This window comes from Aegilops tauschii, chromosome 3, assembly GCF_002575655.3.
Source record: "Aegilops tauschii subsp. strangulata cultivar AL8/78 chromosome 3, Aet v6.0, whole genome shotgun sequence".
Classification (NCBI taxonomy): domain Eukaryota; kingdom Viridiplantae; phylum Streptophyta; class Magnoliopsida; order Poales; family Poaceae; genus Aegilops; species Aegilops tauschii.
The window spans coordinates 590,865,553-590,879,363 of NC_053037.3; the positions used below are offsets into that span (position 1 = coordinate 590,865,553).

The 13,811-nt window shown below is 47.9% G+C and overlaps 1 protein-coding gene across 1 annotated transcript; it reads right to left on the minus strand.

Annotated features, from left to right (window-relative positions):
• Positions 1 to 5,403: 5,403 nt before the first annotated feature.
• LOC109784518 (B3 domain-containing protein LOC_Os12g40080-like) lies at positions 5,404 to 7,276 on the minus strand. Its single transcript, XM_020343117.2, has 5 exons — positions 7,048 to 7,276; positions 6,900 to 6,964; positions 5,868 to 5,946; positions 5,597 to 5,796; positions 5,404 to 5,409 (listed from the first exon to the last, which is right to left on the minus strand). Exons 1-5 carry the CDS (start codon positions 7,274 to 7,276, stop codon positions 5,404 to 5,406), a joined length of 579 nt encoding a protein of 192 aa, XP_020198706.2.
• Positions 7,277 to 13,811: the final 6,535 nt, after the last annotated feature.

The window sequence follows — 13,811 nt, forward strand, 5'->3', positions numbered from 1 at the left end:
ACAGAAGACGGTGATGGAATCGGCGACGACGACATAGGTGCGTGATGCTGATGGTGACCAACTTCTGGGCGTGGAAACACGTGGCGCAGGCTGAGGGCTTGTGTGGCTTTGACAAGACTATGATGCAGGATTGATTTGTGTATACACGGAGCTTGAAGTCGATGGGGCGTGGGGGTGGACTGATCATCTACCATGGAGTCATGTTAAAGGTGGAGCTGGAGTCTGGAGGACTTCACTTGGAGCTGGATTGAGGGGCTACGGCGTAAGTCGACAGAGAGTCGAAGCCTATTCAGCGGGTAAAGTGAGTGACATGCAGTTCAGACCGGAGCCCAATGGTCTGATGGAAGCGTGAAACTCGTCATCGGTCGGTGATGATCGGTGGTACTCTGCAGTGGGGGTTAAGTGGTGTGGGTTCGCGGCCCTTGAGACTCGACCGGGACAGCGGAGGCTCGACGCGGTAATAGCGGCGAGGCGTGCGGTTAGCACGCGTACATGGAAACGGGCCAGGGCTCTGGTGGTCATACATGCTGTGAGACAACTGCGAATTTGACTCGGGGTGACTACAAGCAACGGTGAAAATCCTTAGTTTCAGACAAGCGGTTAAGAAAGGAGCAGTGATGTTGAGTTCAGGTGACTCTTATGTGTGACATTCAATATGTGAGTTGTTCACTTTCACACAGATCAGTGATTAGTATGTGATGGCGTTGGACGTATACTCTGGAAGTTGGGAGCACAAACTAGAGTAGCAAGGAACTTAAGTTTGCTCGAGTGTTGACTGTGATCAAGAAAAGAAGGGACTACAAGTTACAGGTGGAGTCATATGGAGTCTGTGGAGTAGCAGCGGTACTCATGGGATAAGCTCTAGTCCAATGTACATGAAAGTTTGATGCATGAACAAATCCAGGGTGGTGGAGTATATTCGCCAAGGTGGAGTTTGTTGGAGTTGTGTCGAATATAGTGTAAAAGGTAGGTTACAGTTGGACTTGTAGTTGTACTGTGTTTAGATTGGTTATGGAGTCGTGTCCTAGTAGGACACTTGTAGCCTAGGCCTCTCATACATAGCGGGGCTACACACACGATGTAACTTATGCCAACATAATAGCACCGGAATGCAGGGAAAGCCAGCGGCATGTGCGGGCGTCCAGGGCGACCGGGTGCGGTATTGTGACGGTGTCACGAGGAGGAGCGCCCGTAGTCAAGCCCGGGGATGTAGCCATATCGGTGAACCTCGTTAACAAATCTCGGTGTCGTGCTCGTGTGATTGCTTGGTCCTCAGATAATCGACGGAATGCCTCGGATTTATTCTAACATATCCGACGAATAATAAAAAAAGTAGGGTCCGACCATTTTGCTATGTAAAATTATTTGAATAATTACTGAAAATTTAGTGTCCACTTTTTATATGGTGACCCTAGTTAGATGTTCTCCACCCCTATTCCTGTCGGGGACACGTCCGGACGTGTACGCCAAAATTTAGTGATGTCCGTATTGGTGAACCGCGTTCGAGTTGTTCTCGAGGGGGAGTGGGGGTGATGGAAATGCAAAGAGGAAGAAAATTACAAGGTGCAGGAAACATAATACGGATGGTGAAACTAACGTACCAGATTACCACGACCCGATTCTACGTTGCTCTTTTTCATCTGAGCAACGAGCACCGGGATTTCAGGTCGAATTTTCCCTAGAAGTGCTTGTATCTTTTTCTCCTGTGCTAGTGTAAGATCACATTTTCCTGCTAAGACATAATCCTTCGATGGCATCCGAGGATCATGTAACTGCACAGACTCATAAGCAGATGGATTCTCTTCTGCAGTAAAAACAATTCTAAAGAGAACAAAGGGTAAGTGGGTAACTGATTTGACTTCAGAACAAACTTGACCTGAAAAATCCTTAGAAGTATAAGATACTGCAGGCGTATTGGCTGCTTTATAATAATGAGATGAGCCTTCCTTTGGGCGCCTATCTGAATCTGATCCTTCGCCTGCTTGCGACTGAGTTGTGCCATCAGTGCACGCTTTGTTCAGGATATGAACTCTTACTACGAATTTTCTCTGCTCAACATTTGTCATTGGCTGGAAGAGGCTTTGTCACGTGGAATTTTTGATCACACACCGTTACTCGTGGACTCTGGTGAGGCCACCCATCTGGGTAACAAAAACTCTTTCTCCTTTGAGCTGGCTTGGTTTGAGTGAGAAGGTTTCTTTGATCTCATAGCCAGAGAATGGGCTAAGGATGCAGGAGGGAAGACTGCGCTTCAGCGCTGGCAGAATAAGATTAGACATTTGCGAAGTTTTCTGCGTGGGTGGGCTAAGCATCTTAGCGGGATTTATAAGGTCGAAAAGGAAAGGCTCCTTTCCCTTATTCAGTCCCTAGATGTAAAAGCAGAAACCACGGTGCTGCCGGCCGCGGAGCTTCATGCCAAGCTTGACGCGGAGATGAGGCTGAAAGAACTTCTTCGAGAAGAGGAATTGAAGTGGGCGTCGTGGGCCAAGGTCCGGCGAGTAGTCCAGGGGGATGCAAACACCCAATTCTTTCATATGATTGCTAATGGTAAACATAGAAAGAAGAGGATCTTTCAGCTTGAGCAAGATGAAGGAGCAATCTTAGGACAGGAAAACCTAAAGTTGTATATTACAGAGTATTACAAGCAGTTATTTGGTCCTCCAGAGGATAACTATGTGTCTCTGGATGAGTCCCGGGTTGAGGATGTTCCTCAACTCACTGAGGTGGAGAATGATATTCTTGCGGCTCCTTTTTCTGAGAAAGAGGTTTTTGAGGCCATTTCGCAAATGAAAAATAACAAGGCGCCGGGACCCGATGGTTTTCCTGCCGAGTTTTATAAGAAGTGCTGGCATATTATTAAAGGGGATCTGTTGCCTATGTTCAATGATCTCTTTTCTGGGCAGCTTCAGCTTTTTCAGCTGAATTTTGGAATGATAACCCTTCTTCCTAAGAAAACAGAGGCTGTGAGAATTGAGCAATTCAGGCCCATCTGTCTTCTTAATGTAAGTTTCAAAATCTTTACCAAGGTCGGGACTAATAGGCTCACACAGATTGCGCATGCTGTGGTGCAGCCTACCCAATCTGCTTTCATGCCGGAGAGGAACATCCTTGAAGGGGTTGTGGTCCTTCATGAAACGCTCCATGAGATCCACACGAAAAAGTTGGATGGGGTTGTTTTCAAAGTGGATTTCGAGAAAGCGTACGACAAGGTCAAATGGCCCTTCCTGCAACAGGCTTTACGCATGAAGGGTTTTGATGAAGCTTGGCGGCGCCAGGTAGAATCCTTCACGCAAAAAGGGAGTGTTGGAATTAAAGTGAATGACGATATAGGTTATTATTTCCAGACACACAAAGGTCTGAGGCAAGGTGATCCAATGTCCCCTGTTTTGTTCAATATTGTGGTTGACATGTTGGCAATTCTCATAGGTAGGGCAAAGGAGACCGGCCAGGTGGGTGGCTTGGTGCCCCACCTAGTCGATGGGGGTATATCCATTTTACAGTACGCTGATGATACAATTATCTTCATGGAGCATGACTTGGCAAATGCGAGAAATATGAAGCTGCTGCTATGCTTATTCGAACAATTGTCAGGATTAAAAATTAACTTTCATAAAAGCGAGTTGTTCTGCTTTGGTAGAGCCAAGGAGGAACAATAGGCTTATAGGCAATTGTTTGGATGTGAATTAGGGGCCTTACCTTTTACTTACCTTGGTATACCCATTCACCATCGCAAGCTCTCAAACAAAGAGTGGAAATGCATCGAGGATCGGTTTGAGAAGAAACTTAGTTGCTGGAAGGGAAAACTTATGTCTTATGGAGGCCGATTGATCCTTATCAATTAGGTGCTCACGAGTATGCCGATGTTCCTACTATCTTTCTTTGAAGTTCCAGTTGGGGTTAGGAAAAGGCTGGACTTCTACCGATCAAGATTTTTTTGGCAGAGTGATGAACTAAAGAGAAAGTACCGACTAGCCAAGTGGGATGTAATCTGTAGACCAAAGGACCAAGGGGGTCAGGGTATTGAGAATCTTGAGGTCAAGAACAGATGCCTTCTCAGTAAGTGGCTGTATAAGTTATCTGTTGAGACTGACGCAACTTGGGCGCAGATTCTCCGTAACAAGTATCTGCAGTCCAAAACTTTGTCTCAGGTGACAGTGAGGCCAACTGATTCGCCATTTTGGAAGGGTCTTATGAGAGTTAAGACAACCTTCTTTAATAGAACAAAGTTTATTGTCGGTGATGGCGACAATACCCGTTTCTGGGAGGATACTTGGCTTGGTGATACGCCACTGGCCCTCCAGTACCCGTCCCTGTACTGTATTGTTCAACGACGTGAAGCGTTAGTTGCAACGATTATGCAGTCCATTCCCCTTAATATCCAGTTTCGGAGGGTGCTTGTTGGTGATCGATGGGAAGCTTGGCTCCATTTGGTGAGTAGACTGATGGAGGTTCAGTTAGCTCATCAGCCCGATCAGTTGTGTTGGAAAATTACTAGGTCTGGAGAATTTACGGTCAAGTCGATGTACATCGACGTCATTAACTCCAGTGTCATTCCTAGTTCCAAATATGTTTGGAAAGTAAAAGTTCCTTTGAAGATCAAAGTGTTTATATGGTTTGTACATAAACAAGTCATTTTAACAAAGGACAACTTGGTTAAGCGCAATTGGACAGGATCTACTAGGTGTAGTTTCTGTGATCGGGACGAGACCATTAAGCACCTCTTCTTTGAGTGCCCGCTGGCAAGAGTTTTGTGGCGCACCGTGCAAATTGCCTTTAACATCACTCCTCCGAATTCGGTGGGTACGTTATTTGGAACGTGGCTTGACGGGATTGAGCCCGACACAGCTAGACATATTCGTGTAGGAGTATGTGCGTTGTTATGGGCAATTTGGAACTGCAGAAATGATTTGATTTTTAACAGAACAACAACTATTCATCTTTTGCAGGTTTTATTCCGAGCTACGGCGCTGCTCCGTATGGCGCTGCTCCGTATGTGGTCCTTACTCACTCCGATGGAGGCCAGGGAGCGTTTGGTTACTGGATCTGTCCGGTGGGAGATGGTAGCGCGGGATATCTTCAACCGGTTTGGATGGCGGCCATGTAATAGGATAGGCGATTAGTTTACCTATCTTTGTTTTGCCAGCCGGTTGTGGCTCTATGGCCTTTTTTTGCGGCGTTGAGGCTCTTTGTGAGTTCGCCTTTATTTTGTTTTGTTTCCAGACTTTAAGATCTTGTTGAACCTTTTTACTTATTTATTAATGTGGCCGTATGCATCGTTCTGATGCAGAGGCCGGGGAGTCCCCTTTTCAAAAAAAAACTTATCTAATTGAGAAAAGGAACAGAATGTGATGATACTGTTAAGCTTGTTATATCTGACAGCTCAAGTAGTAAAGAGTTAAGAATCTAAAACTGTCACAAAGGCAACGATAGTGTTGATTTAGTTACGCATGTGTTTTTCGTTGCAAACATATCGTTCGGAGTTTTGAGTTAAAACCAAAATACTGACAGACTTAAATAGTATCACAACAAGATAATATGTGTTGATACAGACAGCGAGCCATTTTCATACAAAATGTAGATGATAAAACTTACTTACCAGGGTATGCCGTTCTATGTTTGACTTCTTCATCTGCACAACTAGCACTGTAAATTTAGGTTTAATTTTTTCTATAAGCGCATCTATTTTCACCTTCTGTGCTTTTGTAAGATAGCATTGCATTGATACGACATAGTTATTCGAAAGCATTCGTAGATTAGCTGACTCCACAGAATTGTCTGCAGATAGACTGTCTTCTGCTGTAAAATTGTTTCAACAGTAAGAAAGCATGTGCTGCAGGGTAACTGACTAATCTGAGAAGATACTTAACCTGACAATTCCTCAGAAGAATAAGATCTTTCCTTCTGGCTTCCATCTGAATCGCATGGATTACTCATCTTGGATACACCCTGTAAAACGAATCATATGTTATATCACGTGGCTTTATTCCAAGGTGTTTGCATAACTAATTTGATACCCTGAACTCATTCAAGATCAGTATGATGCCCTCCTCCAAATGCAAAAGCAGAGCTCATGTCATTTGTGGTCAGTATGATGCCCTAAGACCTTTTGGTGGGATTTGATCATGTGTCCTACTTTAGTTTGTAAGTTTGAACCCATTTTCCTGTAGACCTGGTCAAACTTACGAAACTTTGACATGCAACACACCTAGAACTTGAATTAATATCGAACAGAGAGAGTAATTGAACAATACGCAGTATACTCAAGCATGTATGTTGGGTGTCAAGTGACAGATATGCAACTGGCAATTATATATGTGCTCCCTGGATATATGAAAAGTTGATGCGGCGTCTACATATGCACTGCTATATGATTCCTAATATATTAATTGGGTGTTTGTAAATGTTTTTACTATATTATTCCTAATAAAAGGGCTGTTTAACGGGAAAAAAAGCATCTACACTATGCATCAGAGCTTGATTTTGACCGCATATATACACATTAAATAGAGGGGAAGAATTTAGAGAACTCGGTTACCTGCTCCACGTTGTGTTCCTCTGCCCATTCCCCCTCTGCTCCCTGCTGTGCCAGAGATGGAACCATGTACATGATGAGAAAACATGCAAATTCGCCGTAGTAATAAAGTCTTTTCATGTGGGAAACTGGGTAAATGATTTGAAAATCATTTAACTAATTGAAAATAACATATAAAGAAGAATGCAACGAAAAGGAGGCAATAAGATCCATGTGTCAAACTAAAGTGGGGTACACGGTCAAAGTGGGAAACAGAACTGTCATGAATATGGCGAGAAAAAGAGCAACTAAACACTACAGAATTGAAGAAGAGAATACGCATGACTAAATTTCAAGCAAAGAGTGAACTATGGCAGAAAAAGCTTACCAAGGTATTGCCACTGTCGCCGCTGGTCCCGTACAAGGTGTTGCCACTGTCGCTGCTGCTGTTGGCTGACGAAACGCAATGAAGACTTATTTCACTTATTCTTACAAGCTACAATTACGTACTGAGAGTAAGACAAAGAAGCACGTACTGGCATCGTCGTCATACTGATAGTCCCTGCGGCACATGCTCCCGTCGAACACCTTCACGGTGAGCACGTCGTGGCCGTCGTAGCTTAAGACGAGGAAGTGCCCGAGCCGAAGGTCATGAGCCTGGGCGAACTGCTTCCACCCGTGCCCCAAATACATGTGGCCGTCGGCGTCGAACACCACATCCATGTCCCACAAGAGGCGCCGGCGCCCAGCCTCCCGGAGCTTCATTTTTCGTGGCTCATGGCCATAGAGCATCTTGGCAAATTTGTCTGGCAGCCTCTGCGAGAGGATTAAGGGCGAAGTGTTGAACCAACCAAACGGATTCATGACAAAAAAATCAAAGCTTAGAAACAGAAAAGAAAGACGAAACAGTAGAGAGAGATTGTGCAACTAGGATGTTTTGTACCAGCTTCTTTAGCGAATTTGAGAGCATGATCGTAAAGAACTCGAAATCCATAGTGCCTTAGAAGCAGCAGAATGTGTCAAGGAAATGGAAGCCCGGTTTGAAGCTGTTTAGTAGAGGAGCAGGAGCGTCAAGGGACTGGAAGGTCAAATACGGGCCAAAAGTATAGTTATTTATCAAGGAAGCGGCACCCTAAGCGTCACTTCCATGCTGACTTCTCATGTTCCCTTGGCATTACTCTGAGAAGTCTCTTCTTATTCCCGAGGTATTAATAAGATTCCCGTGTGGTGGTCAACTGCTTGCTGCCGCATTACTCTGGCACTGGTGGACGGAACGCAAGAGGTAATCATGGTGAACGGAGGCAAAGAAGGGATGAGTTCCAGTACACTATCCGTCACCACGTTCAGGAATGGCAGGAACACTTGGTGCCAAAGGAGAAGGAAAAAGTCCCAACACAAGGCCGGTGGAAGCCACCACCACAGGATGTTGCAAAAATTAACGTGGACGGTGCATTTGATGCCAGGTCAAAACATGGGGGTTGGGGTATATATGCGTATGATGTGTAGAAACTGGGACTGTGAAATTCAGCTGGCTGCGACGGGATCGGCGTTTTATCTCACACATGCTGCACACGCTGAGGCTGTGGCTCTACTCCAAGCTGTCAATGTGGTTGATCAGTTGGGCATTGGTAGAGTGTAATTTGACGGATAGCCTTTACTCTTAAGCAAGCTGTTGAATCTGACAGCTTTGATCTGGCTGCGTTGGGGAATGTGTTTAGAGAGATCAAGTCTAAGCTTCAGACTCAGTTTATCCATGCGGAAGTTCTTCATGTCTCAAGGGTGTGTAACAAGCCGGCACATGTGTTGGCGGCTTTGGGTGCAGGGTTAGATCATGATGTTCATTGTGTTTGGTTCGCTGATTACCCTGTTGATGTGACCCGTGTTCTAACCGGTGATACTGCCGTGTCTTAAATGGAAAACATGTGTTCCATGTTAAAAAAAAACTGAAAACGGCCCGTGTCGCTCCCTCCCCGGGCGACACGGGCGGCGACTATGGATCTCGCCAGCGCCTCCCTCCTCCGCCCTCCCTCCCCCTTGTCGTTGCCGGTGGTCTCCAGCGGGCAAAGCCCGCGCGGATCCGACGGTGGTAGGGCTTGTTTCTTGTTGCTGGCCCGGCGCTGCTAGCGAGCAGCAAAACTCGTGTCGTTGGTCTCGGTGGTGGTCGGCCAGCTAGTGGTCGGAGCTCCGGCGTGGGGCTGCATCCCTGTGGTGCCTGAGTGCCTACGTCCTGCAGGCACGACAGTGGTGGCGGAGGTGGTGTGGCCGGCTGGATCTAGGACCGGATGCGCCGAGTATTGCAGTGTTGTTGGCGGCGGCTACTAGGCGAGGTTCGTCGTGTTAAACACATCTTGTCACGTTACATTGTTGCATCCGAAGGAGGAGACTTGTGCCATACGGCCGCATCTAGAGATAGAGATATGTTGTTGCCGCTCTCCCTCTCTCACTCAAAACTAGAGGTAGAAGAAGAAATAGGATATACTGGAATTTTCACCCGGCTGAACACAGCCCCGTTTTTACTTTCCAGAGCACCAAACTCTCAAACTGGATACATGGCTAACCAACGCATCCGAACCAGTTTCCAGTGGGAGGGACTTATTCGCGCATGCATACGCAACACCACGCCCTCCACTCTGGCCGGCACGCCCAATCCGCACGCCCTCGCCTGCACCCACGACGCGCTCGTACGCGCGCTGCGCGGCCGGCTCCAACGGATCACAACGGCCTCTACTGCATGCAGCTCGTCTACGCTACATACGCGGCAAGCTGGAGATCGACTCCGATGCATGCACGCCCTACAACTCGGATCACTACACGATCAACACACACAACGCACACGCTAGCAATTGTCACGAGCCCACACACGCACACCACCCATGCCACGCTTCCGCTGCGTCCCGCACGTTTCGCGCGCGCCCGACGAGCCCGACTGCACCAATGCGTCCCGCACGTCCCGCGCGAATCCATCGCACCCGACGAGCCCGACAACACACACCGTGGCTTATTCCAACAAGATAGACTAGATAGATAGTTCAAATATTCTCTTGTAACCTACTCTATCTTTTTATCCCTTCTCCTCCAAGTCTCCTGTAATATCTCAACTATCGTTGTGTGCGCTTCAGGGAGATTGCGCCCCTGCCTATAACATGCAACACGTCCCCTCACATCGAGGCTAAGACGTTTCCGCATCTCGCACATGGTAATCAGAGCCATCCTACTTCGCATCTCTAGTTTCTCTCTTGATTCCAGTTGCACCAAAAGAAACATGTCTTCCTCCTCCAGCGTATCTCACCCTAGCCTCAGTGGGCAGGTGATTGAGAAACTCTCCCGCACAAATTATGTGCTATGGCGCACACAGATCACGCCACAACTTCATGGCGCCGGTGTCTTCCAGTACGTTGATGGCACCTCGCCGGAGCCGGCCAAGCTTCAAGCCACCAAGGACAAGGACGGCAAGGACACGTTTGTGCCCAACCCTCTCCACCCCATCTGGGTCCGGGAGGACCAGCAGGTGCTTGGCTTCCTGCTGAGCAACCTCTCCAAAGAGGTGCTCGTCACGGTGACCACGGTCACCACGGCGCAAGCGCTCTGGGCGATGCTGGCGGGCATGTACTCGTCACAGTCGCTGAGCCGCGTCAACAACATACGTACCTCGCTCATCAACGCGCAGAAGGGCAACCAGTCCGCCGCCGCCTACTTCGCTACCATGCGCGGCCTCGCGGATGAACTGGCGGCGGCTGGCAAACCCATCCAGGACGATGAACTGATCTCGTACATCCTTCACGGGCTGGATCAGGAGTACCAGCCCCTTGTCTCCGCCCTCGACACCCGCGTCAGCCCCGCCTCCCTCGATGAGATCTTCTCCATGCTCAGCAACTTCGACCAGCGCATGGTGCAGTTCCAGAACTCCGGCGGCGGTGGCTTCAAGTCCTCCGCCAACCTCGCTACCCGTGGTCGTGGCGGCGGCTCTCGCTACCGTGGTCCTTCCCGTGGCAAGGGCAGGGCTGGTGGCGCCAGGACCAGCAACAATGGCGGAGCCAGTGGTGGCGGCACTCGCGGCAACAGGGGTCGCCGCGGTGGCGGCTCTGGCCGAACTCGCCCGGACGCCCCACGCTGTCAGATCTGTGGTAAACCAGGTCACACCGCCAGGGACAGCTGGTACCGCTATGATGAAGACGAGGACGACTCTCAAGATGATGACAATATCGCTGCGGCGGCTGATGGCTGCTACGGCTTCGACATCAACTGGTACCTCGACAGCGACGCCACCAATCATCTCACCGGAGAGCTCGAGAAGGCGACCCTCCGTGAGAAGTACCACGGCAAGGATGAAATTCACACCGCCGATGGTGCAGGTATGAGCATCAGCAACATTGGTCATTCGGTTATACATACCCCTCATCGTAAGATTCATCTTAGAATTTTTTTGCATGTTCCTAGTGCCAACAAAAACCTCCTTTCCGTTCATAGAATTACACTTGACAACCATGTCTTCATTGAATTTCATCCTTTTTTCTTCTTGATCAAGGATCTGGCCACGAGGAAAACCCTCTATCGAGGTAGATGCGTTCGATGACTCTACCCGTTCCTTCCGGAGTTTAGAAGACATAATAAACAAGCCTATGGTGTTGTCAAGCGTTCTTCAACACGGTGGCACGATCGTCTAGGACATGCTTCATTTTCTTTAGTTGAACGCTTGCTTAGAAAAAATAAGCTCCCGATTGTTGGTGAGCGTCATGTTGAAACTATTTGTGATTCATGCCAAAGAGCAAAAAGTCATCAATTGCCTTATCCTGTTTCTACCAGTGTTTCTACTCAACCACTTCAGTTAATTTTTTCAGATGTTCGGGGTCCTGCCCCTAGCTCAGTTGGTAGACACACATATTACGTTAGTTTCATTGATGACTATAGCAAGTTCTCTTGGATCTATCTTATAAAGAAGCGATCCGAAGTTTTCCAAGCACTTGTAGAACGGAAATTTGATCGCAAAATCCTTGCGGTACAATCTGATTGGGGGGGGGGGGTACCAAAAGTTGAATTCCTTCTTCCAAACTCTTGGCATATCTCATCATGTTTCCTACCCTCACACGCACCAACAAAACGGCTCTGCCCAGCGTAAGCACCGTCACATAGTTGAGGTGGGCCTCGCTCTCCTAGATGGTGCTTCCAGGCCCCTTAAGTTCTAGGATGAAGCTTTTCTCACAGCCGTTCCCATCATCAATATGCTTCCTAGTCGTGTCATCAACAACGAAACTCCCATGGAAAGACTTCTTCACACCAAACCAGACTACAAGGCCCTTCGTGTCTTTGGGTGTGCGTGTTGGCCCAACCTTCGTCCATACAACAATCGAAAATTAATGTTTCGATCAAAACAGTGTGTCTTTCTAGGGTATAGTGCTCAACACAAGGGTGTCAAATGTCTTGATGTCTCCTCTGGTCGTGTGTATATTTCACGTGATGTCGTGTTTGACGAGACCAAGTTTCCTTTTGATCATCTTAACCCCAATGCGGGTGCACTCCTTCGCAAAGAAATCCTACTTCTTCCTTCTCATCTCACTAGTTTTGATCACGGGGGTGATAACTGTAATGATCAAGTGTTGGCTGACCCTCTTAATACCACATATGAGCATGATGATGATGCAAGAGAAAGCAGGGAACGAAACGGCAGTCAAAACGATGAAGAAACGCGCCCTACAGGGCCATATTTTATGTGTCCAGGCGAGGGGAACAAATCCCCCTCGGGATCCGGCCAGCCAGGCACAGCATCACCCTTGGGATTGGAGCGCTCAGACGCGGCAGGCAGGTCAGGCGGATCTGCCTCAGATTCTACGCCAGCCGAATCAGGCGCGATCAGCCGCGGGCCAACGCGCGCTGATAGAGACGTCGAGCCGGCCACGCGGCGCGCTGTGGCTCGGGAACACACCTCCTCCGCCCCGCACCAACCAGGAGATGACAGGTGGCGCGACGCCACTGGGCCCTCGGCAGCTCGGTTTCCGGCCCAGCCGGTCTGCTATAAACGGCGGGACCTGCGCCACCCGACAGCTGCAGGCCTGGCCGGCGCGGGATCCCGTGCTGATACGCTGCCCACTCCACCCTGCGCCAATGATGGGGCTTGCCGGGCGGGATCCTCTGTGTCGGCCGTAACGCCTGTGTCTTCGCCCACGCCCTCATCTGCCACAGTCCCAGCTTCTGCCATAGGATTTTAGAAACAACAGCCACAACGTCTCCGCGTCGCACACGACTGCAAAAGGGGTAACAAAACCTATTAACTACAAGCATATCACAAAATATGGCATGGTATGTTCTACAGGTGAACCTGGTGAACCTCACACTCTTGAGGAAGTTTTGAGTGATGAAAAGTGGAAAAAGGCCATGAATGAAGAATTTGTGGCACTACAGAAGAACAAAACATGGCATTTGGTTCCTCCACAGCAAGGTAAAAATCTCATCGACTGCAAGTGGGTTTTTAGAATTAAAAGAAAGTCAGATGGAACCATTGATCGGTACAAAGCTAGATTGGTTTCAAAACAATGGTATGGCATAGACTACGAGGACACGTTTAGTCCCGTTGTAAAAGTTGCCACTATTCGCCTTGTTTTGTCTATTGCTGTTTCCAGGGGCTGGAGTCTCAGGCAACTAGATGTACAGAACGCATTTCTCCATGGTGTTCTGGAAGAGTAAGTGTACATGAAGCAACCTCCTGGGTTTGTGAACAAAAATGTTCCTTCTTACATATGCAAACTTGACAAATCATTGTATGGGTTGAAGCAAGCTCCAAGGGCATGGTATTCACGTCTATCAGCCACAAGACGCAACAACTCGGTGTTGTTCCTTTTAAGTCTGATACCTCACTGTTCATTTACAACAAGTATAACACATACATATTTGTACTCATATATGTTGATGATATCATTGTTACAAGCTCATTAGATGAGGCTGTCACAGGGCTCTTGAAAGATCTCAGTAAAGAGTTTGCTCTCAAGGATCTTGGAGACTTGCATTATTTCCTAGGGATTGAGGTGAAGAAGCATGAGGATGGACTTCATCTCTCTCAGGAAAAGTATGCAGCAGATCTGGTAAAAAAGGCGGGTCTACAAGGTTGTAAGCCCTCACCCACTCCTATGTCAAGTTCAGAAAAATTATCTCTCACAGAAGGACAGCTCTTAAGCCAAGATGATAGTACAAAGTATAGAAGTCTAGTAGGTGCACTCCAATATCTTACACTTACTAGACCTGATATCTCATTTGATGTCAACAAAGTCTGTCAGTTTCTTCATGCACCCACTACATATCATTGGACTGC